The sequence below is a fragment of the Lonchura striata genome, chromosome 27, assembly GCF_046129695.1.
Source record: "Lonchura striata isolate bLonStr1 chromosome 27, bLonStr1.mat, whole genome shotgun sequence".
In the NCBI taxonomy this organism is placed as follows: Eukaryota; Metazoa; Chordata; class Aves; order Passeriformes; family Estrildidae; genus Lonchura; species Lonchura striata.
In genome coordinates, this window is record NC_134629.1 from 6,176,604 (window position 1) to 6,197,978 (window position 21,375).

The window sequence follows — 21,375 nt, forward strand, 5'->3', positions numbered from 1 at the left end:
TGGTGGGGGCACAGAGGCAGCCCAGGAAACTGGGGAGCCCCCCCAGGCCAGAGGTTCTGTGTCCGGGGGGGACAGGGAGGGGGCACAGAGATCTGCAGGGACCAGACATTCGGCAGAGCTTTGTAGTGCTGTTATTAAAGCTGTGGGATTAAGGAGAGGGGGACCTGCTCTGGGATAAAAATGGGAGCCCCCCACATCCCCAGCCCCACTCCGGTGTGGGGTGGTCCCAGTTCACCCCCACTTTTGGTGGGTATGGGTGATTTGGAACAGATTGGAGGTTGGGAGGGGCTGCAGGGGGAGCAGGATGAGGTTCCAAAGGGAGTGGAGGGGCAGGATGGGGCCAGGAGGGCAGAAAGGGCTGGAATGTGGCCATGGGGGCGTGAGGGGCTGGGAGGGTGTTGGATGCCACCCCAGCCCCTCAGCAGCGGCACAAGGTCCTTGCCTCCCTCGCTGAGCCCCACCAGGCCAGGGATTAGCCCTGAAACAGGGAATAAAAGTTTCTCCTAATCCTCTTGGGGGGATTACCAGCACTGCCACGCCCGGGTGGGATCTGGCCCAGCCTCAGCCCCCCCCAGCACCGCTGCTGACCTGGGACCTTTAAATCCACCCACACGAACCCCCTGTTCCATCCTGGGGGACCCTTGGAGATGCTGTGGGCAAAGATGCTGCTGTCCAGCCGTGTCCATCTGTCCATCCGTCCATCTGCCAGGCTTAGGCAGGTCCCACCTGCCCTCAGTGACATCCTGAGTCCCCAGTGCTCAGGGCAGGATCCCAGTGCACATCCCGCTGCTTTCCCGAGGGTCACTGGAGACGCTGCAGGCAAGGCCGCTGCTGCCCAGCCATGTCCATCCGTGTTGATCCGTGTCCATCTGTCCGTCTGTCCATCCATCGGGCTCATTGCCCAATCCCTGCACGAGCTCGGTGACATCCACCCCCGCAAGCCCCCGGCACCGTCCCACACCTTCAGAGATGCTGCAGGACACTGCTGTCCATCCACATCCAGCCGTGCCCGTCCTGTCCATCTGTCCGTCCGCCAGGCTCCAGCCGCTCCCTACGTGCCCTCGGTGCCGCCGTCAGGCTCGGACGGGCGTCGCTCACCCTGGGCGGCGGGCGCTGCCAGGCTCTCGGCCTGCAGGAGCAGGTTGCAGCCGAGGAAGAGGATGGCGAAGGTGACGGCGAGGCAGAGCACCAGGACCACGGCGATCTGGGCAGCCTCGCTCGCCCCCGCATCCTCGCGGGTAGTGTTCATGTCCCCCTCCTCCTCCTCCTCCTCCTCCTCGTCTTCCTCCCGGGAGCGGAGTGTGGCGGTGACAGACGGGAGGGTTTAAGTGATGTCAAGGGCTGTCTTATCCTCCCTCCGTGGCCCCCCTCGTGCTTGCCGGCGCTGGGTGCCCCCCCGGCAAGGGGCAGCAGCTTTGCTCCGCCCTGGAGCCCCTCTGGAGGGGTGCAGGTGCTGCCAGGAAAGGGGAGTCACCCCAGCTCCCTCCCTGGGTGCCTTGGGGGGCAGCTGGGGCTGCCCAGTGTCCATTCTGCCTGTCTCTACTGCAGCCGCTCAGCCCCACAGCACTGGGGTGCAATGGGGACCCCGTGGCTCAGGGGACCCCCAGTTCAGCTCCACAGCACTGCAGTCCCCCAGCTCAGTCCCATGGTGTGAGTGTGCCATGGGGACCCCCAGCTCAGCTCCACTACACTGGGGTCCCCCAGCTCAGCCCCACGGTGCGATTGTGACATGGGGACCCCCAGCTCAGCTCCATGGTGTGAGTGTGCCATGGGGACCCCCAGCTCAGCTCCACTACACTGGGGTCCCCCAGCTCAGCTCCACAACACAGGGGTGCAGTGGGGACCTCCCAGCTCAGCCCCTCGGTTTTGGATGTGATGAGCTCCACCAGCTCAGCCTCAGCATCTGCTTTCCCCACTCCCATGGCCCCCACAGCCAGGATGTGACCAGGCTCCATGTGAAAGCAGAAACATTTTATTTTTGGGGCAGCTCTGGCCCCTCCAGGGACAGGAGTGACACCGGGGGACAGGGGGTGATAAGGGACACGGCCAGCACTGGCTGTGTGGCACCAAGTGTGCTGCAGAGGGGTGGGGTTCAGGTGTCACCCAGATCCCCAGCAAGCTCTGCCAGGCCCCAGCACCACTTGGAGCTGCTGCCACACATGCCCTGAGGACTCACCCCGGTCATCAGCCAGGCTGGAGCCACTGAGCCAGTTCTCCAGGATGGACAAAACCCCACAGCATAAACCAAGGAGCAGCAACCCCCAAATTACAGGCCAGGCCAAGCCAAGCTCATCCCAGAGGCTTTCTGGAGGTGAAGGAGGAAGATCCAAGCAGAGTCACTGTCCCAAAAGTGCCACGGCCCACGGTGACCCTACCTGGGTGACACCAGCCCTACAGCGCCAGCGTGTCCTTGATGAGCCGGCGCATAGTGGTGGTGACTGAGGTGCCCAGGGAGTCCGTGATCTGGTAGGAGATCTTGTACAGGTAGGGCTGCACGTCCTTCAGGCTGGTGTCGAAGACATTGTCCACCTCGGACTGGGTGGGCATCTTGGGCAGGTACTCGTGGCGGTTCATAACCTCCACAATGTTGATGATCTTCTCGCAGAGCTTCTCGCCCACCTTCTCGCGGCAGATCTGCCGCTCCTGCTCGTTCGCCAGGTTCACCACGTTCACCTTGATGGTCCAGAGCTCCCAGGGAATGCACTCGTCCGAGAAGGGCCACCGTGACTTCTTCTTCTGGTAGAACTCCAGGGAGATCTGCCCCATGCCGTCGGAGCCAGAGCCACGCAGCGCGTCCTGCGGGACAGCACAGGGCTCACGGGGGAACGGGGACTGACCGAGTCCTCCTCGGGCACGTCCCGCTGGGTTTTACAGAACCACAGAATACCCTGAGCTGGAAGAGACCCCCAGGGATCATCCAGGCAAACTCCTTGCCCTGCACAGGACACCCCAACAATCCCACCCTGTGCCGGAGAGCGGTGCCCAAACACTCCATGAGCTCTGGCAGCCTTGGGGCCATGCCCACATCCTGGGGAGCAGTTCCAGTGCCCAAGCACCCTCTGGGGGAAGAACCCTCTCCCAGTATCCTTCTCCTTTCCCTGCCACAGCTCTATCCACTCCTCTGGTCCTGTTACTGTCCCAGGGAGCAGACATCAGAGCTGCCCTAGGGATGAAGCTGATGCGTCTCCTCTCAGTCTCCTCCAGCTGAACAGACCTAATGCCCTCAGCTGCTCCTTTTAATCCACCCACACGAGCCCCCTGCTCCATCCTGGGGCACCCTCGGAGACGTGTGGCTTCCCTTTAATGCCTTTTATGCTCCCATGTCCACCACCCTCCTTACCTTGAACTCCCCGACAGCCTTGCGGAGCGCTCGGTCGAGCTCCTCGGAGGAGACGCGGACGTAGGCGAAGTCGATGAAGTCGCAGTCCACGTCCTGGGTGCCCACGGTGCCAATGGAGTAGGTGCCCTCCTTCTTGTAGTGGAACTTGCCGGTGCTGCGGTGCAGCAGGATGGTGTGGAGCACAGCCAGCATGGCCTCCTCCACCTGCCGCCCCTCCACCGACACCTCCAGCACCTCGGCGCGGCAGTTCATGGCAGGGGCGGCGCCGGAGGGGCCACAGCAGCGGCTGCGAGGGGACAGCAGGGTGGACGGGGGTGTTTGTTGGCTGACAGTCCGGCTTGGTGGTCCAGTGCCCCGCAGAGAGCTGGTGTGGCCCTCCCGGGAATCCACAGCGACCCAGATGTGCTGAGCCGAGTGCCCCACATGCCACAAGCATCCAGGCTCCCCGTAGCCCCACAGAGATGGAGTTGGTTGAAGTCCCTCACACCCCGCAGACACGGGCCCTCACACACCTCGCAGAAGCTCAGGAGACTCCAGGGCTGGGTGGCCCCAAAGGGATCCAGCTGTCCCAGGATGGGCGGGCTCCCTCCCCAAACATCCCGGCCGTGTCCCAGGGCGTGCTCGCCCCGCAGTGTGGTCCCAGCACAGCCCCTCAGCATCGCGCAGAGACCCAGGGGCCCCGAGCCCCCACCAGCCCAGAGAAGCGCCGATGTCCCGACCCGCTCCCCTCACACCCCAGCCGGGAGTCCTGCGACGGGCTCTGCAACACCCCAAATGTCCCCTCAGGGATCCAACACCCCGGAGGGACCCGGGTGTCCCGGTACGGGCCCACCCTCACCTCACAGGAGCCCGGGGGGTCCCGGCTGGGCCCCCCGAAAACACCAACACAGGTCCGGACGTCCCGGCCCGAGCCCACCTCAGCCTCCCACGGAGCGCCTCAGGTTCCCTGGAGGCTCGAGGCCCCGGACCCGCCTCGGTGCCCTCAGCCCCGGTCCCGAGCCCGGCCCGGTCCGCACTCACCGCCCGGTCCCGACCATCTGACGGCAGGGCGGAGGGAAGTGGATCATCCCATCTGCGCGGGGGGGTCAGGGCACACCACTGCCCACCGTAGCGACCCCTCCGGTCATTAACGCCGCGTTTCATCTCTCTGAACTCCATTCTGTTAACTTGATTTCGCCCCTTCCGTGCCCTTCCCGGCCGCGGGGTGCCGCCGGGGGCGGAATCGCCGTTCCGAGTCCGCCCATTCCCCTCTCCCCGTTTTGGTTCGTTCCAGGGGGGCCATAGAGCTGCAATCCCGCAGCCCAGAGCGGCTCAGCGGCTCCGTGGCGCCCCCGGTGCTGGCGGCTCCGCGCGGTACTGCAGCGGGGCGGGCGGGCCGGTGTCCCCCGCTGACCCCTGCGGGGACAGCGGCGGGACACGCGTGGGGACACCGGGCACAGGGGCACGGACCGGGCTCGTGGGGACCACAGACGCGCGGGGGACACCTGGATATGAAGGGACACAAGGATATGGGACAGCAGGACCGTGGGGGAATAAAGAAGTGGGGGAGGGGGGGCACAGGGACAGATGGACACAAGGGACAGCGTGACACAGGGATATGGGGACACGGGGGGAATACTGGATAAAGGGACATGAAGGGGGACAAAGGGACAGTGGGACGGCTGGATATGGGGACAGGGATAGACACGGGGACACAGGGCACGGGATGTAGTGGAAGCAGGGACGTGGGGACCTGGGGGGACACAGGAAGAGGGGATGGATGGACATGGGGACACAGGGAACGGGGACACGGGGATCTGGGGCACTGATCGGCCGCGCTGCCGTGGGGACACATGGCTTGGTGTCAGTCGCAGCAGGAATGTGGCCGTGGGAGCCGGGCACACCCCGACACAGCCGCATCCGTGCCCAGCAGCCCCGGGACCGGCGGCGTGGCCGGAGCTCTCCCCGGAGCTGCTTTTACTCGGCTCTGCTGGTACCGTCCCCGTCCCCGTGCCGAGGAGGGAACGGGGACAGCGATGGTGGCCGAGGGCAGCCCTGAGTTGTAGGAGGGGACAGAGCAGAGCCGTGCCGAGCCGTGCCGGCTGCCAACCCCGTGCCCACCGCGCCCGCTGTGCGCAGCTCCGCCGTTCCCCGCCCCGACTCCCGTCCGCGGCCCCACCGTGCGTCAGCGCTGTCCCCGCAGCGGGGGCGGCGGCGGGGGGGACAGAGGGACCCTTGTTGTGTGTCGCCCCCGGCCCCGCGCCTCAATGTGGCCCTTGTTCCGCACCGTCCCGGGTGTCCCCGGTAACGTCTGCTCCGGGGCCAGGCTGTGCCCGGCAGGAGGAAGGCGACAAGCCGGGGGACAACGCACCACTCGCCTGCCTCGGAAGCCCGCGGCTCTGTCCCCAGCTCGGGAGCGCAAACACCACCACCCCCCCGCCAGGGCAATGGCCACGTCCCCAGGAACACGAGCGGGGGACACGGTCACGCTTCCCGGTTATTTTGGGGAGGATAAATCAGGCGGGCGACAGGTGCGGGGCCGCGGCAGCCGGGGGTGAGTGACGGTTCAAGGGCAGCGGCGTGGGCAACGTGCGGCTCCGGCGTCCCGGCTGTCCCCGGCGCCGGAGCCCCGGCTGTCCCCGGCTCCGGTGTCCCGGCTGTCCCGGGCGTTGGCATCCCGGCTGTCGCCGGCACCGGAGCCCCGGCTGTCCCGGGCGTTGGCATCCCGGCTGTCGCCGGCGTTGGCATCCCGGCTGTCCCCACGTCCACCGGCCCGGCTGTCCCCAGCTCCAGCATCCCGGCTCCGGAGCTCCAGCTGTCCCCAGCTCCATCGCCCCGGCTGTCCCAGCTCCAGCGTCTTGTTTTTTTCCAGCCCAAGTGTCCCAGCTTCCCCCAGCTCTGACATCTCCACTGTCCCGAGCCCCGGCTGTCACCAGCTCCGGTCCCCAGCTCTAACTGTCCCCAGTCTGGCTGTCCCCAGCTCCCGTGTCCTGTTTGCTCCCTCCGGCTCTCCCCCTCCGCGGTGTTCTGGCTGCCCCCAGCTCCAGAATCCCGTTTTTCCCCGTCTCCATCCTTCCAGCTGTCCCCAGCCCCGCTGCTCTGTCCCCCCTTCCCAATCCCCAAATATTCACTAAAGGGGAACACAAGGGACAAAGCTCCCGCCCAGTGCCTCTCACTGTACGTACAAGTTTATATACAGAAAACGGCCAAAAAGGGGGAAACCCAGAAAAATATATATAAAGGGGAAGGGGCCGAGGTTGAGGGGGCCGGAGCCACCCCCCGCCCGCGCCCCCCACTCTGTACAGGACCCAGCCGGCGCTATTTACATCAGGGGCGTTTTTACAGGGGAAGGGGGCACCGCGCCGGCGATGCCCCCGGGGAAAGACGACGCCAGGGCTGCTGCGAGGCTGCACCCTGGGCCGTGAAGGCACATGGGGAACCCCCAAGGGTGCCCCCAAGAAGACTCAGGCATCTGAGGAGGGACCCAGATATCCTGGGAGTGATCCAGAGGGGAACCCAGGCATCCCGGGAGTGATGCAGGGGTGGTCCCAGGCATTCCAGGAGCGAGCCAGGAGTGCCCAGGGGGTCCCAGGCATCCTGTGGATGACCCGGGGGGGGGTTTTCCAGGCATTCTAGGGGTGATCCAGGGGTATACATAAAGGCTTGGGAATGGCCCAGGGGGTCCCAGGTGTCCCAGAGGTCATTCAGGAATCCACAGGGATGTCCCGGGCATCCCAGGACTGATCCAGGAGTGACCAGGGCAGGTTCCAGGCATCCTGGGAGCGATCTAGGGATGCCCAGGTGGTTTCTGGGCATTATGGGGGTCACCCATAGGGTGGGAACATCCCAGGGCTGATCTAGGGTACCCAGGGGATGTTCCAGGCATCCCAGGGGTGACCCAGGGGTGCCCAGGGGGTTCCCGGGCATCCTTGGACTGAACCAGGGTTGCCCAGGGCGGGTCCCAGATGTCCCCAGGCAGGTCAGGAGCTCACGGCAGCCCCTTCCTTGCCTGGGACTCAAAAAGGCAGAGTGTCCATGAAGATCTTGTCAACGATGGGTGGCGGCGGCACCAGATCCTCCAGCTTGAGGTAGAAAATGCGCTGGAGGCCCTGGGTGCAGAGGCTGCGCAGCTCGGGCAGCTTCCCCAGCAGCTTGGAGAGGCAGCTGGAGCGGCCGGGCTCGGCGCCTGCTGCCGCCACGTGGTCCTTGAGGCAGCCCACGATGCGGTTCTGCAGCTCCTCCACCCGCTTGGGCTCCTTCAGGCCGTGCCGGTCTGGGGGGACACACAGGCTGTGGGACCGCGGGGACAGACACCGGCTGCGGGTGGGGACGGGCCGGGCCCGGAGCTGGGTTTGGGTCTCACCTGTGATGATGACGAGGGCGGCAAGGCAGGAGAAGGAGGGGACGTCGACGCTCATGCGGTGCAGGCTCTGGGAGAACTCGAGGATGGCGTCGATCCACTCCCCGAAGCCGCGCACGCACTGCTGCCGGTGCAGCACCACGCCGTTGCAGAAGATGAGTTTCCCTTCCTCCGGCTTGGAGCTGGCAGCACAAAGCCGGGCGTCACCCCTGGGCACGGCTCGGGTTCCCCCTGCTCCGCGCTGCCCCGGGGCTCACCGGTATGCCAGGCGCAGGATGAAGAGCTCCAGGAAGGCCGACTCCAGCAGGAGGTCCTGGTCGTCCTTGGGCAGCTCGGTGAAGCCCTGGATCTTCTCGGCCCACTTGCGGATGACGTCCATGGAGCCGGTGAGCAGGTCATAGAACTGCTGCACATCCACCGAGTCCTCCTTCTCAAACGGGCACGGGGCTGACTCCTGGAACTGGGACAGGATGAGTCAGGAATTGGGGGATGGGTCAGGATTGGGAGAGGATGGGTCAGGATTGGGATGGGGATGGATCAGGAATTGGGATGGGGATGGGTCAGGAATTGGGATGGTCAGGACCTGGGACAGAGGTGGATCAGGAATTGGGATGGGGGTGGGTCAGGACCTAGGATGGGAACAAGTCAGGAACTGCTGGGCTAACAACAGGGATGAGTTTGAATCAGGAACTGGGACGGGGACAGGATCAGGATTGGGATGGAGACAGGATCAGGATTGGGATGGGGATGGATGAGGAACTGGGATGGGGATGGGTCAGGACCCAGCCCCAGCCCTGGCACGGCCCTGGGCGGGGCATGGAGTGGCACCAGCCCTACCTTGGAGTAGTCGAGCTTGGTGGCACTGGGGATGGAGTCAATGTGTGCCCGCACCAGCGAGGTGATGAGGCTGACCGGGGACGTGTCCGGCGGCTGCTTGGGCTTGGAGGGGAGCCGGCCCCGCCGCCCCTTCAGGCTGTCGGTCCGGACCACTGCGGTTGGAACTTGCAGTGAGTGTGTGCCCTCAGTGCAGCCAGAGAGGCTGCAGAGAGGGGACTCCCCGCTCCTGCTGGGTGCCCCCACCCGGGACGGGACCCTGCTACCTTCTTTGACCATGCCGACGGCCAGGCACTTCTGGAAGCGGCAGAACTGGCAGCGGTTCCTGCGCCGCTTGTCCACAGGGCAGTCCTTGTTGGCCAGGCAGATGTACTTGGCATTCTTCTGCACTGTGCGCTGCGGGTGGGGAAGGAGCGGCCGAGCTCAGCCCGGGGCGCTGAGCTCCGAACAAAAGCCCTTCTGTCCTCCCCTGCCTCCCTCTCCAGCCCAGCATCCGGCTCCGTGTCCGTGGGGAGGGCTCGGCGGCCGTGCTCCCTGCCCTGCCCCTCCCCGGGACACCCCGCAGCATCCTCCTGCCGCCGCAAAGCACTGTGGGAGTATCCCGGCGGCAGCCACGGCCCGGGGGTTCCCCTTACCTTGAAGAAGCCCTTGCAGCCCTCGCAGGTGCGCACGCCGTAGTGCTGGCAGGACGCGTTGTCCCCGCAGACGGCGCAGCGGCCCTCGCCCGCCCCGGGGCTGCGCACCTTGCTGGGCGCCAGCGCCGGCCCCTCCAGCAGCGCCGCGGCGGGGGCCAGGGGCAGCCCCCCGAAACCCCTGGCAGGCCCCTGGGCCGGGGGGAAGGCGTCCGTGTCCAGCAGCCGCGGGTCCACGCGGGGCGAGGCGCCAAGCTGCCCCTTCAGGGCGGCAGGGGACCCACCGGGGCTGGGGGCCGGGGGGCCGAAGGCGAAGAAAGGCGGCTGCGACCCCCCGCCCTTGGCCGGCTCGGCCCAGGGCTGCCCACCCTCGTAGTTCGGCAGCGGCGAGTACGGCCCGAAGGAGCCCTCCCAGCCCGGCGCCTGCGGGGGCTGGAAGCCCGGCGTGGCGGGCGAGGGGATGGAGCAGGGGCTCCCGTAGCAGTCCGAGCCGCTGGAGGACAGGGTCTCGTCCGGCTGCCCCCCGAAGGCGCTGGGGTAGCAGCCGTACACCTGGAAGTCCTCCAGCTTGAAGGCGGCGGCGGCGGCGGCGCTGGACTGGCCGCTCGCCGGCAGCTGGTAGAGGAAGGCGTCGAACTCGCCGGCGTAGCCCTCCATGAAGGTGCTGAAGCTGGGCAGGGCGGGGGCGGCCGCCAGGTCGGCTCCGGCCACTTCCATGGGGAATCGGCCGCCCTCGGGGCTCAGCAGCTCGGCCGGGCAGCGCTCGCAGGGGCCGGCGCCCGTGGTGCTGCACTGCGCCTGGATGCAGGGCATCTCTGCGGGGAGAGAGGGGCGTCAGCGGCGCCCCGACACCGCCCCCCGGCATCCAGGCAGAGGATGGAGACACGGTGGGGAGCGTGGGATGCTCCCCTCGTGCTGGAATTGCACCTCCATAGCCACTGGCTGCGTGGTGGCGGCCACCGCTGTCCCTGAGAAAGGTCACGGCACAGCCAATGGGTGCAAAGGACATTCCCCAAAACGCTGGCTTAGCAAAAGCCCCCGAAAGGGAAGGAGGGAGGAATGTGGCCAGCAGATTCCCAAGCCCTAGGGCTGGCCAAGGGAGCCAGAGTTGGGGCTGAACTGGGTTCTGGGGATCTCACTTCCCCCGTAACCCCTTTTGGGGCTTTTTGGGAAAATTGGTGCAGGCAGCCCTCCAGGTGAGGGGGAGAGGAGCCCACCCTCAGTCCCTGGAGCCCCCCGGGGCTGTGCGTGGAGCTGGTGGGACATAAGACAAGCGGAGTCCTGTGTCCAGCTGAAAGCCAAGCCAGAAGTGACCCCAATGGCAAGACGATAATGTAATTCATCTCGCAGACCTTTAAAGGTCACGCTGCACTGGCCCCCGGCCACGTCCTGGCACGGCCCTGCTGCCAGAGCCCCCGGATTCCCCCAGCCAAATCTGGGCAGCTCTCTCGGGCACCAAGAAAGCCGACACCCGCCAGGAGCTGGGTTTAAAAATATCCAGCGTGGGTCCAGCTCTGGTACCCACGGGATGGCACCAGCCCCCAGCCCCCTGCTGGTGGTCGCAGTGGAGTTTGTGCGTGTCCAGCTGGGTTCAGAGGGAACAGTGACCCCCCAGCTGCCTTCTGTCCCTGAATGAAGCCGAGGGGACTGTGCTGGGCACACGCCCTGGGGGACACGGTCTGTGCCAGTGGGAGTTTTCCTTGCCTGCATGAAAACCCTGGCAAATGCAACGCCTCGACCCTTCCCGTGCTCCCGGTTGTTTGAAGGTTTTGGCTCTCACCCGCTCGCTGAGAGCATTTGGGGTCCCTTCTGCCCTGTCCCCCCCCAGGGACCGGGCACAGATTCCCGCAGCAGCCTCGGCGCTGCCCACGGCCGGGCTCTGTCTGCAGATTCCTGGTTTGGGAGCGCGGGGCAGCCGCCCGTGCCCAGCCCCGGGGCTGCCGCCTGCACGGGCGGGTGGCAGCCGCTGGCACCGGGCCCCGGGCCGCGGGCGGGCGAGAGCAGCCGGTGGCACCGGGGGCGGCTCACGCTGCCCACGGCCCTGCCGGCACCTGCTGCCCGGTAATGCCGCAGCGGCTGCTGCCAGGCCCGCGGGGGCAGCGGGGGGTTTGCCCGCACGGGGCTGGCTGCGGGCACATCCCTGCTCGCAGTGCCCGGCGCTGCCCGCGTGCTCCTGCCTGCCCCGCTGCTGCCCTCTCCGGTTCCGTGACCGCTCTGCTCGGGGATCCCGGGGTGATGCCCGGTGTGGGGTGGCTCTGCCCCTGAGACGGGGCTTTCCTGCATCTGCAGCTGGCCCCGGTTAGGCTGCCGTGATGGGGGAACCAGCCCCCGCTCCCGCATGGCCCAACTAGCGGCTCCCGGTCCTGCGCAGCTCCTCACGGAGGAGAGGGTGGTGCCGGGCTCTTCCCGGGACCCCCGGCACCGGGACCTCTCGCTCTGCCAACTCCCGCCGGCTGCGGGATTCCCGGGTTTTCCCGGTGCTACCGGTGCCGCTGGGACGCCCGATCCCGTGCACCTCCCAGCGCCACGCGGGACGCCCGACTCGGCTCCTCCCGGTGTCACCGGATACCCACAAGGGGCAATCCCGCATAGCGCACGCAGCCCGGTCCCTTCCACCGGGACCCCCGACTCTCCCCGGTGGCACCGGGAGTCCCTTCCACCGCGTCCTTCGGACACGCGAGCCCCGGCTCCACGGGGACGCGCGACCCGGTTGCCCGGGGCGCTACTGGGACACCCGACCACATCCATCCACTTTGCAGGACGCCCACCGCCCTGAGCCGCCGGTGCCACCGGGATGCCCGACCCGGATCCTCTTGGCGCCACCTGCCACGCCCGATCTGAACCCCTCCGGTGCCGCCCCGGACAACGGCTCCTACTCCCCCGGTGCCACCGGGACACCCCACGCCGCTGCGCTCAGCCCGCCCCCGCTGCCAGCACGACCCCCTGCCCCCGGTGCCCCCCACCCGCTCCCCGCATCCCGGTGCCGCCCGTACCCGGGTGCCGGCGCGGCGGCGCTCCGGTTCCTGCTCCTGCCACCGCCGCTCCGCGGGCTCCGCCGGGCTCCGGCCCCGCCACTACTTTCTCTTAAGCGCTCGGTGACGCGCGGGGCGGCGCGGGGCCGGTGACGCACGGGGGGGGCGGCCCCGGCGGGGGCGCGGCCGTGACGCACGCGGGGTTCCATTGACGCACCCGCGGCCCCGGCTAAAAATACCCCCGCGGCCCCGGCTAAAAATAGCCCGGGCGCCCCTCGCTTCCCCACATATCCCCCCGGGGCACCGGGGGCCGCCGGCGGGGGGAGGGAGGCCCCGGTGTCAGGGGTATCCCCGGTGTCCTCGCAGCCGGTGGCTCCTCGGTATGCACGGTGTCTCCTCGCTGCTGCGAACCCGGGGCTGGCGTCCCCCGCTGCCTCTAGCCCCGGCCCTCTCTCGCTGCCGGTATTTCCGGTGTCCCCTCCTTGCTGGTACTCCGCTGCGCCCACCCTCGGTGCCCCCTCGGTGCTGGCATCATTTTAGTGCCCAGCCTCGGTAGGCTCTCGGTGTCGGTATCCCCGGTGTCCCTTCGTTGCCGGTACCACCATTCTCGGTGCCCTCGAGGCGCCAGGATCTCTGGTGCCATTATCCCCGGTGTCCCCTCGGTGTTGGCATCCCCGGAGCCCCCTCGGTGCCGGTATCTTCACTGCCCCATTCCCGGTGTCCCCCCGCCGCCGTTCTCCCCGGTGATCTCCCGTACCCCCGGTGCCGCTATGCCCAGTGCCCATGCGGGTATCTCCGGTGCTCAGCGGCGCCGGTACCCCCGGGCTCCTCCCGCTCGGTGCCGGGTGCGGGGGGAGTGCCGCGGGGTCCCGCCCCCGCCCGGTCCCCGCGGGGAGCCCCTGGCCGGGGCGATGGAAAGAGCGGCGGCTGCTGGCGGGCGCCGGCGCCGGGAACAGCGCCCGCGGGCTGGAAAGATGAGCTCAGCCGGTGCGGAGCCGGCCCGGGCCCGCGGGAGGGCGGACGGTGAGCGGAAGGGACCCACAAGCCCGCAGCACCCTCCGGTGCCACGCCGGTACCCCCTCAGTACCCTCCGGTACCATCCCGGTACCCTCCGGTACGGCTCCAGCACCTCCCGCGATACCCTCCAGTACCATCCCGGTACCCTCCGGTACGACTCCAGCACCTCCCGCGATACCCTCCGGTAGCACCGCGGAGCTTCTGAGCCGCTACCCTCCGATACTACCCCGGTACTCCCTTGGGATCTCCTGCTACCGACCCGGTACACGTCGGTACCGGCTCCGTCCCGTCCCTCGCCGTACCCGCCGGTTTCCATTCCCAGGGACAAACCGGGGGTCTGGGGGCACCCGGCCCGCCGTGCCCGGGCTGGCAGCGCCCCCGGGGGTGACAGCTCCCCCGTTAGTGCCCCTGCAGCGGCAGCGGCCCCGGTACGGTTCCACCGCGGGGCCGGGCCGGTGCCCCGGTGTCCCGGCAGCCGCTGCCGGCATCGGGGGTGCTGCCGGGACCTCCGGTACCGGGACCCTGCATGGCCTCACGAAATCCCCGGCCCCGTGAGCAGCAGCCGGGGCGGGGGCAGCCCGGCACCAGAGGGGTCCGGAGGTGGCGGCACGGGGGTACCGGAGGTGGCGGCCCGGGACCGGGAGCCGTTCCCTCGCTCCGGCGCCGCTTCTGGCTGTCGCCCGCCCCCGACGGGATTCCGTGACATCACACCTGCCCGCTGACGTCACACCGGTCACTGACGTCTTGGGGATCCCGCGGCACCACCGGGGCCGCCCCCAGAGGGATCCCCCGGGCCCGGCGGGACCTGCCGAGGGGCAGGGCCGGTGCCAGCCCGGGGATTCGGCCACGAGTCCTCGGGACACGTCAGACAGGAGGGTCGCAGAGCTGCCGGGGGTCCCAAAGCCACCGGGGGTCGCAGCCCCCCGCATCCCTGGCTTGGTGGCGGCGGTACCGGAGGCAGGAGGGTGGCAGCGGCAGCCCCCGCAGCCGGGATTAGCTGTACCCCGGGAGAGGTCGCGGGCACCGCGATGGCTTCGGGGGAGGAAACCCGAGCCCAGCCACCCTGGCAAGGCCACGGGGGTGCAGCGGGGGGACCCCTGTTCACAGCAGCCCCAGGGATCCCCCCTGACACCCAGGTGGGGACACGGGGACAGGATGACCGCCAGGCAGCCCCAGGGTGGGCGCTGGGATTTGCAGGGTGCCCGTGCCCGGGCGCTGATCAGCCGGGGCTCACGGCTACCCCTGGCTCCCTGCCCCGGGCCTATCTTTATCGGTAATGACAGGCGGTTCCGGGGCGTTCCCGGTCTGTACCCCGCAGCCTCGGCTCAGCCGGTGCCACGCGTGACCCCGGTGTCCCACGGCCATCTGCCCATTCCCGGGCGCACGCAGCCCCAGGTCGGGGCTATAAAAAGCTCAGCGTGGGGTGGCAGCTGCCACGGGGGGTGCCGTGGTGACTCTGACGGGAACGGGATGCTCCGACCCGGGCAGCACGCGGGAGGACACCGGGAGCCGCCGGGGCTGCGGGGCCAGACCATAAATGTCCAGCACGGAGCTGCCCTGGAACGGGGACAAGGCAGGAGAGTGTGGGGGAGCCAGCTGAGCCCCCACCCCCCGCTCCACGGCACGCACAGACACCCGCAGTTCTCACCCCCAGACCTCCAGAGGCTCTCCCGGGGGGGACGGGGAGGGCAAGGGGAGAATTGGGGTCCCCAGACATGCAACAGCCCGGCCAAAGGGGGAAACTGAGGCAGAGCAGAGGGCTGGGGGCTCTCGGTGCTCCACGGAGCGCCTGTGCAAGGGAACCGGTGCTGCAGCAGTCCCCCAGCTCCGGGGGTGCTTTGTGTCCCCCAGCTCCTCTGCACGCCGCTTCAGTGGCTCTGGGGGACACTGAGGCAGGTCGGGGGGACCCCACCAGTGCCCGTCCTGCGTGGGCACCGTGTCCCCCGCGGGCGGAAGGGCTCGGGGCGGGAGCCGCTTCCCGCCGGCTGCCGGAGGAAACGGGGCAGGAAGGGCCTGGCTTGGCCGGGGCCCCGCAGCGCCGGGACGTGGGGACGGCACCGGGACGTGGGGACGGCACCGGGGGCTGCGGCAGGCGGGGGGACACGGGGGGTCCCCGGGAGCTCGCTCACGGCCAAGGTGACAGCAGCTGGTCACCCCCAGCCCACCCTGCCCGTCCTGGTCCCCACGGGGGGCTCTGTCCCCTCTCATCACAGCCACACACCGCTGCAAATCCTCTCTGTATTGGCGAGCACCGGCGTGGTACAACAGCCCGGGGGGGCAGGGGTGGGACCCCCCCAGCCCCCCCAGCCTGGGGAGTGCGGGGCTACCCCGGTGCTCCCCTCCGGGGAGGGAGGCGCCGTTCCCGAGAACGGAGCCGCTTCGGGAGGCTCCTCACGTCTGTCCCTCGGTGTCGCGTCCGTCCCTCGGCGTCACCATCCCCACGGGCCGGGGTCGGAGGGGCCAAATCAGAACCCCCCCGGGGCCAACCCAAACCTCCTTCTGCAGCCCCCAGGGATGGGGGCCGGGGGAATGAAGCCCCTCGCAATAAATAAATAAATAGTCCTGGGGGGCCGGGCGGGGGGGGCTAGAGGTGACTCTCCTCCTCCTCCAGCGCCCGGTTGAGACCCGGGATGAACTTGAGCAGCCGCCGGCGGAAGCTGCTGTGCCGGCTCTTGCGGGGGGCGGCCGCTCCTTCCCCGGGGTCCCCGGCCCGGGCCCAAAGCCTCCCCGCAGCCCCCGGGCCCCCCGCACACTTGAGGCTGGCGCTGCGGGCCAGGGCAGGTCGGGGGCGCGGCGGGGGCGGCGCGGGACCCCCGCTGTCCTCATCCTTGTCCCTGTCGCCATCCTTGTCCCCGTCCAGGGAGCTGGAAGAGGCGAAGACGCAGGTCTGGTAGAGGGAATCATCGCTGCCGCTGGCCCGGGAGGAGCCCCCCGGCAGTCCCTCCCCCTGCAGGCACCAGCGGATGGACTCCAGCGTGTCGTAGATGCTGGGGTCCTTGGCCACCACACCTGATGGGGGACACGGGGGTGTCAGGGAGGGCGGCTGGTGCCCCAAAATCCTCCCCCGCCAGCCCCCTGGTCCCCGCTCACCCCGCACCAGCCGCTGCTCCTGCACCATCAGCGAGCGAAACTCCCCCCACTTCTCGTAGAGGGTTTGCTGCGGGGAGGGTGAGGGGGTGAGGACCCTGGCGAGGGGGTCCCCAGCCCCTCCTCGTGACCCCCTGCCAGCCCCTGCCCACCTTCAGGTACTGCAGCCGGGCCTCCAGCTCGGCCCTGCGGATGGAGGTGCCATAGAGCGTGTCGAGCCTGTGGGTCAGCAGCCGTCAGCCGTGGGGGGCTGCAGCCACCCGGGCCTCCCCTGCGCCCCCCAAGCTCACCGGAGAACGTTGCCCGAGCTCTTGATGATCTCCACGATCTCCCGATGCCGGATGCCCTCCACGTTCAGCCCGTTCACGCCCGTGATGGTGTCCCCTGGAGCCCAGGGCGAACAGGGGGTTCAGGGGGGCTGCTCCCCGCTGCCAGAGCCCCCCACCCCAGCTCCCCCCCAGGATGATCTCACCAGCCTTGAGCCCCGCGGCCTCGGCCGGGCTCCCGTCGTGCACGCGGCACACGAAGGTGAACATCTCCACGCTGTTCCTGTCCTGGTGGTGCAGCCCGTAGGTCTGGAACAGGGGGGGGTCTGCTCAGGGTCACGGGGGCACCCCGACCCCCAGGAACCCCCCGGGAGCAGCCACGGGGCAGCAGGGCAGTGTTGCATTGCTGCTGGGTGAGCGGGGCAGCCCCGCAGCCCCTGGCACGGGGGGGGCCCTGCCCTGATGGCTGCATCCCGGGTGCCCCCCCAGCTCGGTAAGGCAGCGACTCCGTCACCGCTAAAAATAACCCCCAGCTCAGAGAGAACTTAAAAATACCCTCGATGCAAAGCGAGGTGCGGGTTGGAAGGGCGGGGAGCAGGGCATGGCACGGCCAGGCTCAGCTCGGCTCAGCACCCACCTGGATCTCGAAGCCGAAGGACTCCTCTGCCTTCTTCTCCAGCGTCACCACCCTCCTGGGGGACACAGGGATCAGGGGCAGGGCAGAGCCCCAGCACACCCAAACCTGCCCGTGCAAACCTCAGGCTCTTCTCAAAACGCTGCTCTGGCGTCCCCAAGCACCTCTGCCTGAGAGGGGATTCACCCCTCCTGCCCCCAGGGATGAGACCCTCCCCCCAAATTTGCCTTGGCCAGAATCGTGGGGGTGCCAGGCAGGATGCCCACAGGGTCTGGAGTGCCTGAGCCCACCAGGGAGCTGTGACCCCATAAACTTCTGTCACCTCCCCCATAAACCCCCTTAATTTCCAGCCCTCCTGGGCTATCCAGAGTGGAACAATGTCCCAGGGCCAAGCTCCAAGCTCTGGGACAGGGACCCCAGCCCCACTCCTGTGTCCCCTGTCCCTACCTGTGCTCCTCTGGCGACTGGCTCGGGGATGCCCACTTGAACCCTGTGTCCTGCGGGAAAGGAAGAGCCATCAGCCCGAGGGGACACCCGAGGGGACATCCCTCACCTCCTCCAGGGCCAGCCACGCCGCCGGGTCCCAGCGGGACAGCACCAAACCCCGGGACAGCACCAAACCCCGGGGCAGCACCGTGCCAAGCCGGCACCCAACCAGCAGCCGGGTGCCCCCCGGGCATAACGGGGCTTTGATCGGGGCTCAAAGGCACCCTCAGAGCTGCCCCGTGCTCGCCCCACGCTTTGACGTCAGCCGCGCCGCACCCACCCCACGCCACGCTCCGAGGGGCCCCGGCACAGAGGGGCCCTGTTGTGGTCACAAAGTCGGGATTTTTGTGCAAAATCCACCCCCCCCACCCGGCCCAGACAATGTCGCTGTTGTGGCAGGCGCAGAGGCGTGGGCGGGCGGAGGGACTGGCAGGGCAAGACAGGACCCTCACCGCAGGGCAGGAGGTGACAGGGCTGTCCCCAAATGCCCCTCGGTGGCTGCTGGGCTCTGGCAGCTGCAGCGCATTCAGGCAGTGCCACCGTGAGTTGCCCCTCGAGAGTGGCACATGGCACGTCCTGGTGGCAGCCGGGTGCCACACGTGTGTCACCAGAGAGTGAGCGACCTCCCCAAATGCATCCACGGGCGCAAAACCACCAGGACTGGGTGTGTTCACCAAAGGGAAAGTCGTTGCCTGTCACGCTGGGCCCCACGCCACCACAGTGACGGGAAGGTGACACGGGACCCTCAGGGACGTTTCTGGTGGTGGCCTTGGCTGGTGAGCATTGGCCAGGCCACCGCGCGTCTCTGTGGCAGGGCAGGGGGAGGCCACTTCTGCTCCGGATGTCGGCTCCGCTCTCGCTTCCCCACGGCGCTCAGGAAGCAGCCCGGGGCCGGGGGGAGCCGCAGGGCGGTGTCGGTCCCGGCGTCACCACCGGGGAGTTTTTCCAGGGGCCCCGTGTTCCACCGAGCCAGACCCGGAGTTTTTCCAGGGGCCCCGTGTTCCACCGAGCCAGACGCGGGGTACTCTGTGAGCCGGGCTTACCGCCCCTAAATCAGACCCCGGGGGAGCCGGTGGCCGATCCCTTGTCCTGATCACCGGACAGAGCCCGGGGGATCGTGGGGTCACGCCTGTCCCAGGGACAGAGCCACCAGCAGCGGGGTGGGGGTCCGGCCCTGCGCCCCGAAACTGCCGGGCAGGACATGGAGAGGGACCAGGACAGGATTTGGGGCTTGGGGGACACCGGGAAGGGGCACAGGGAGGACACTGCAGGGAACGTGGGGAGGGCCCCGAACATGACGCGGGGCTTGGGGGGAAACCAGGGTGGGGTACAGGGATGATACCGGGGCAGCACCGGGCAGGATCCGGGACGGGATGTGACGCCTGGGGGGACAACACGGAGCAAGCGGGACGGGGACAGCGGGAAGATGCTGCGGAAGGATGGGACGGGGGTGAGGAGATGCTGGGGCAGGACAAGAGGAAGGGGCGGCCACCGGGACAAGATCGGGACGAGGACGCGAGGAAAGCTTGGGCGGGCCCCCGGCGCAGGAGAAGAGCCCAGGAGGAGACACCGGAGCAAACCCAGCGGCCGGGCGGGACGGGGACACGGCGCAGCCCCGCTCCTGCCGCAGTTCCGTTACCGCCCGCGGCACCCCTTCCCCCTCCGGTCCCGGTGCACAACCGGGAGCACCGGGGCGGCTCCCCCGCTCGCCCCGCAACCCTACCTTGCGCACGCGGGGCAGGGTCCCGCCGGCCGCCGCCAGCGCTCGGTACAGCTCGGCGGGCCCGGGGCTCTCCGGGGCCACCGCCGGTGCCGCATCGTCGCTCGGCCGGAGCCGCCGCCGCCGCCGCCGCCGCAGGGTCATGGCCGGGCCGGGCCGGGCCGTGCGCCGCTATATGGCCCCGGGGGGCGGGGGCAGCGCGGGGCGCGCCCCTCTCGGAGCCGAGCCCACCCACCGGGGCGTTAAACGCGGCTTCGGACACAGACCACGCCCGGTGTCCGGCGGTGCCGGCGGCGCTCCGGGCCCGGGCACCGAGTCGGGACCACGGGGAGGCCAGGGGGATCCGGTGTGAGGGTCCTGCTCGGGGACCCCGTGGAGAACCAGGGGGATCCGGTGGGATCCAGGGGGACCCCATGTGTGAGGGTCCTGCTCGGGGACCCCATGGAGAACTAGTGGGGGGGATCCGGTGTGAGGGTCCTGCTTGGGGACCCCGTGGAGAACCAGAGGGATCCGGTGTGAGGGTCCTGCTCGGGGACCCCATGGAGAACCAGTGGGGGGGATCCGGTGTGAGGGTCCTGCTTGGGGACCCCGTGGAGGTCTGGGGTGGGGTCTGGTGTGAGGGTCCTGCTCGGGGACCCCATGGAGAACCAGATTGATCCGGTGTGAGGGTCCTGCCTGGGGACCCCGTGGATGTCCAGGGGGAATCCGGTGTGAGGGTCCTGCTCGGGGACCCCCTGGAGGTCCCACACAGGGGCCCCTTGGGTGGGGTCCAGCAGGATGGAACAATTTGGGTTCCTGCTTAGGGATGCCGTGGGGGTCCAGGGGGGAGATTCCACCTGGGGTCCTGCTCGGTGACCCTCTGGGGATCCACAGGGGGGTCCGGTGTGGGGGTCCTGCTCAGGGATCCCGTGGGGTTCAGCGTGGGGGTCCAGTGTGGGGGCCCTTCACGAAGTTCTGCACAGGGAGTGCAGCGTGGGGGGGGTCTGGAAGGAGGGTCCTGCGTGGGCGCATCCTCACCCGTAGGACACCCCGGGGCTCAGCGTGGAGTTCTGGGCGCTTCTCGGGGCAGTAGGACCTGGGGGAGGCGGGATCCTGAGGGTGCAGGGTGGGATGCTGCTGGGAATGTCACGGGAGGCACCGTGGGGTGCCGAGGAGAGTTCCCAGGGGTCACCCCAGGGATGATTTGGGGAGAAAGCCGCGAGTTTTTCCGGGAGCAGAAGCAATGCCGCGCTCCGCTGCTCCCGGACAGCCGCCAAAGCCGCATTTGGGATTTATCGGGAGGCGGGAGATGGGGCAGGGGTGGCCGCAGCCCCCGGGGCAGCCGGAGGGATGGAAATCGTTCCTGCGGGATCTCCGTGCGCCGAGCTGGGACACGGAACAATTCCCGGAGGCAGCCGCGGTGGCTGCTGCGGACACACGGAGCGGCTCCGGCGGGAGGCAGCGGGAATTTTCCAGCTGGAGTTGAGAGCTTTGCCCAAATGTTTGTTTAAAATTTGCCAAAAAAAAAAAAAACAAAAACCCAAAAAAATGAAAATCGTAACAATCCCGCTGGCGTTCCACCCAAACCTCCCGCCCACAGCCTGGCCTGGGGTTACCAGGAGGGAAATTTGCTCCAGGAGCAGAGCTGCTCTGGGCTGGAAGCGCTGGGGAAACGATGGGATGGAGCCCACCACCGACCCTGAGTCACCAAACCACCGGGAATGACGAGGAACACCCCGTCTCCTTCCCAAAATCTGGCAATGACTTGGCCCCTCGGCTGCAGCCACCCTAGCCTGGTTTCCCATTCTGTCTCCTAGAGGAGCAGACAGGTTTTGCTTTAAAATTCCCCACACCCTCATCTCTCTCCTGCCCACGTTTCCAGGATGGGGCTGGATTTTCCTGGGGACCACAGCAGGAGCTTCAGACAAAGCTGGGCATGAGGAAGGACAAGCCCAGATGGTGCCACCCCCTCCCCACCTTGTCTGAGCCTGGGGGGACCCCAGGCCTCGGCAGATTTTCCCCTTGATCCGCTCACGACAGACTCATTTGCTCTAATTAAGGAATTAGTA

General features: G+C 68.3%; 3 protein-coding genes across 3 annotated transcripts; all 3 read right to left on the bottom strand.

The window, feature by feature from the left end:
- Positions 1-1,956: 1,956 nt before the first annotated feature.
- ATG101 (autophagy related 101) lies at positions 1,957-4,498 on the bottom strand. The gene is given in 4 exon segments (XM_021548269.3): positions 1,957-2,796; positions 3,341-3,626; positions 4,361-4,422; positions 4,424-4,498. Coding segments are annotated over 4 exon segments (828 nt in total). The 3' UTR covers positions 1,957-2,391.
- A 1,987-nt stretch (positions 4,499-6,485) lies between these two features.
- On the bottom strand, positions 6,486-9,960 carry NR4A1 (nuclear receptor subfamily 4 group A member 1). Its single transcript, XM_021548270.3, has 6 exons — positions 9,149-9,960; positions 8,780-8,909; positions 8,517-8,668; positions 7,937-8,139; positions 7,683-7,861; positions 6,486-7,592 (listed from the first exon to the last, which is right to left on the bottom strand). Exons 1-6 carry the CDS (start codon positions 9,956-9,958, stop codon positions 7,336-7,338), a joined length of 1,731 nt encoding a protein of 576 aa, XP_021403945.1. The 5' UTR covers positions 9,959-9,960; the 3' UTR covers positions 6,486-7,335.
- Positions 9,961-15,358: 5,398 nt separating this feature from the next.
- Positions 15,359-19,471, bottom strand: TAMALIN (trafficking regulator and scaffold protein tamalin). Its single transcript, XM_021548280.3, has 8 exons — positions 19,331-19,471; positions 17,569-17,618; positions 17,125-17,179; positions 16,694-16,796; positions 16,512-16,605; positions 16,374-16,440; positions 16,225-16,291; positions 15,359-16,143 (listed from the first exon to the last, which is right to left on the bottom strand). Exons 1-8 carry the CDS (start codon positions 19,469-19,471, stop codon positions 15,719-15,721), a joined length of 1,002 nt encoding a protein of 333 aa, XP_021403955.3. The 3' UTR covers positions 15,359-15,718.
- Between the last annotated feature and the right edge of the window lie 1,904 nt (positions 19,472-21,375).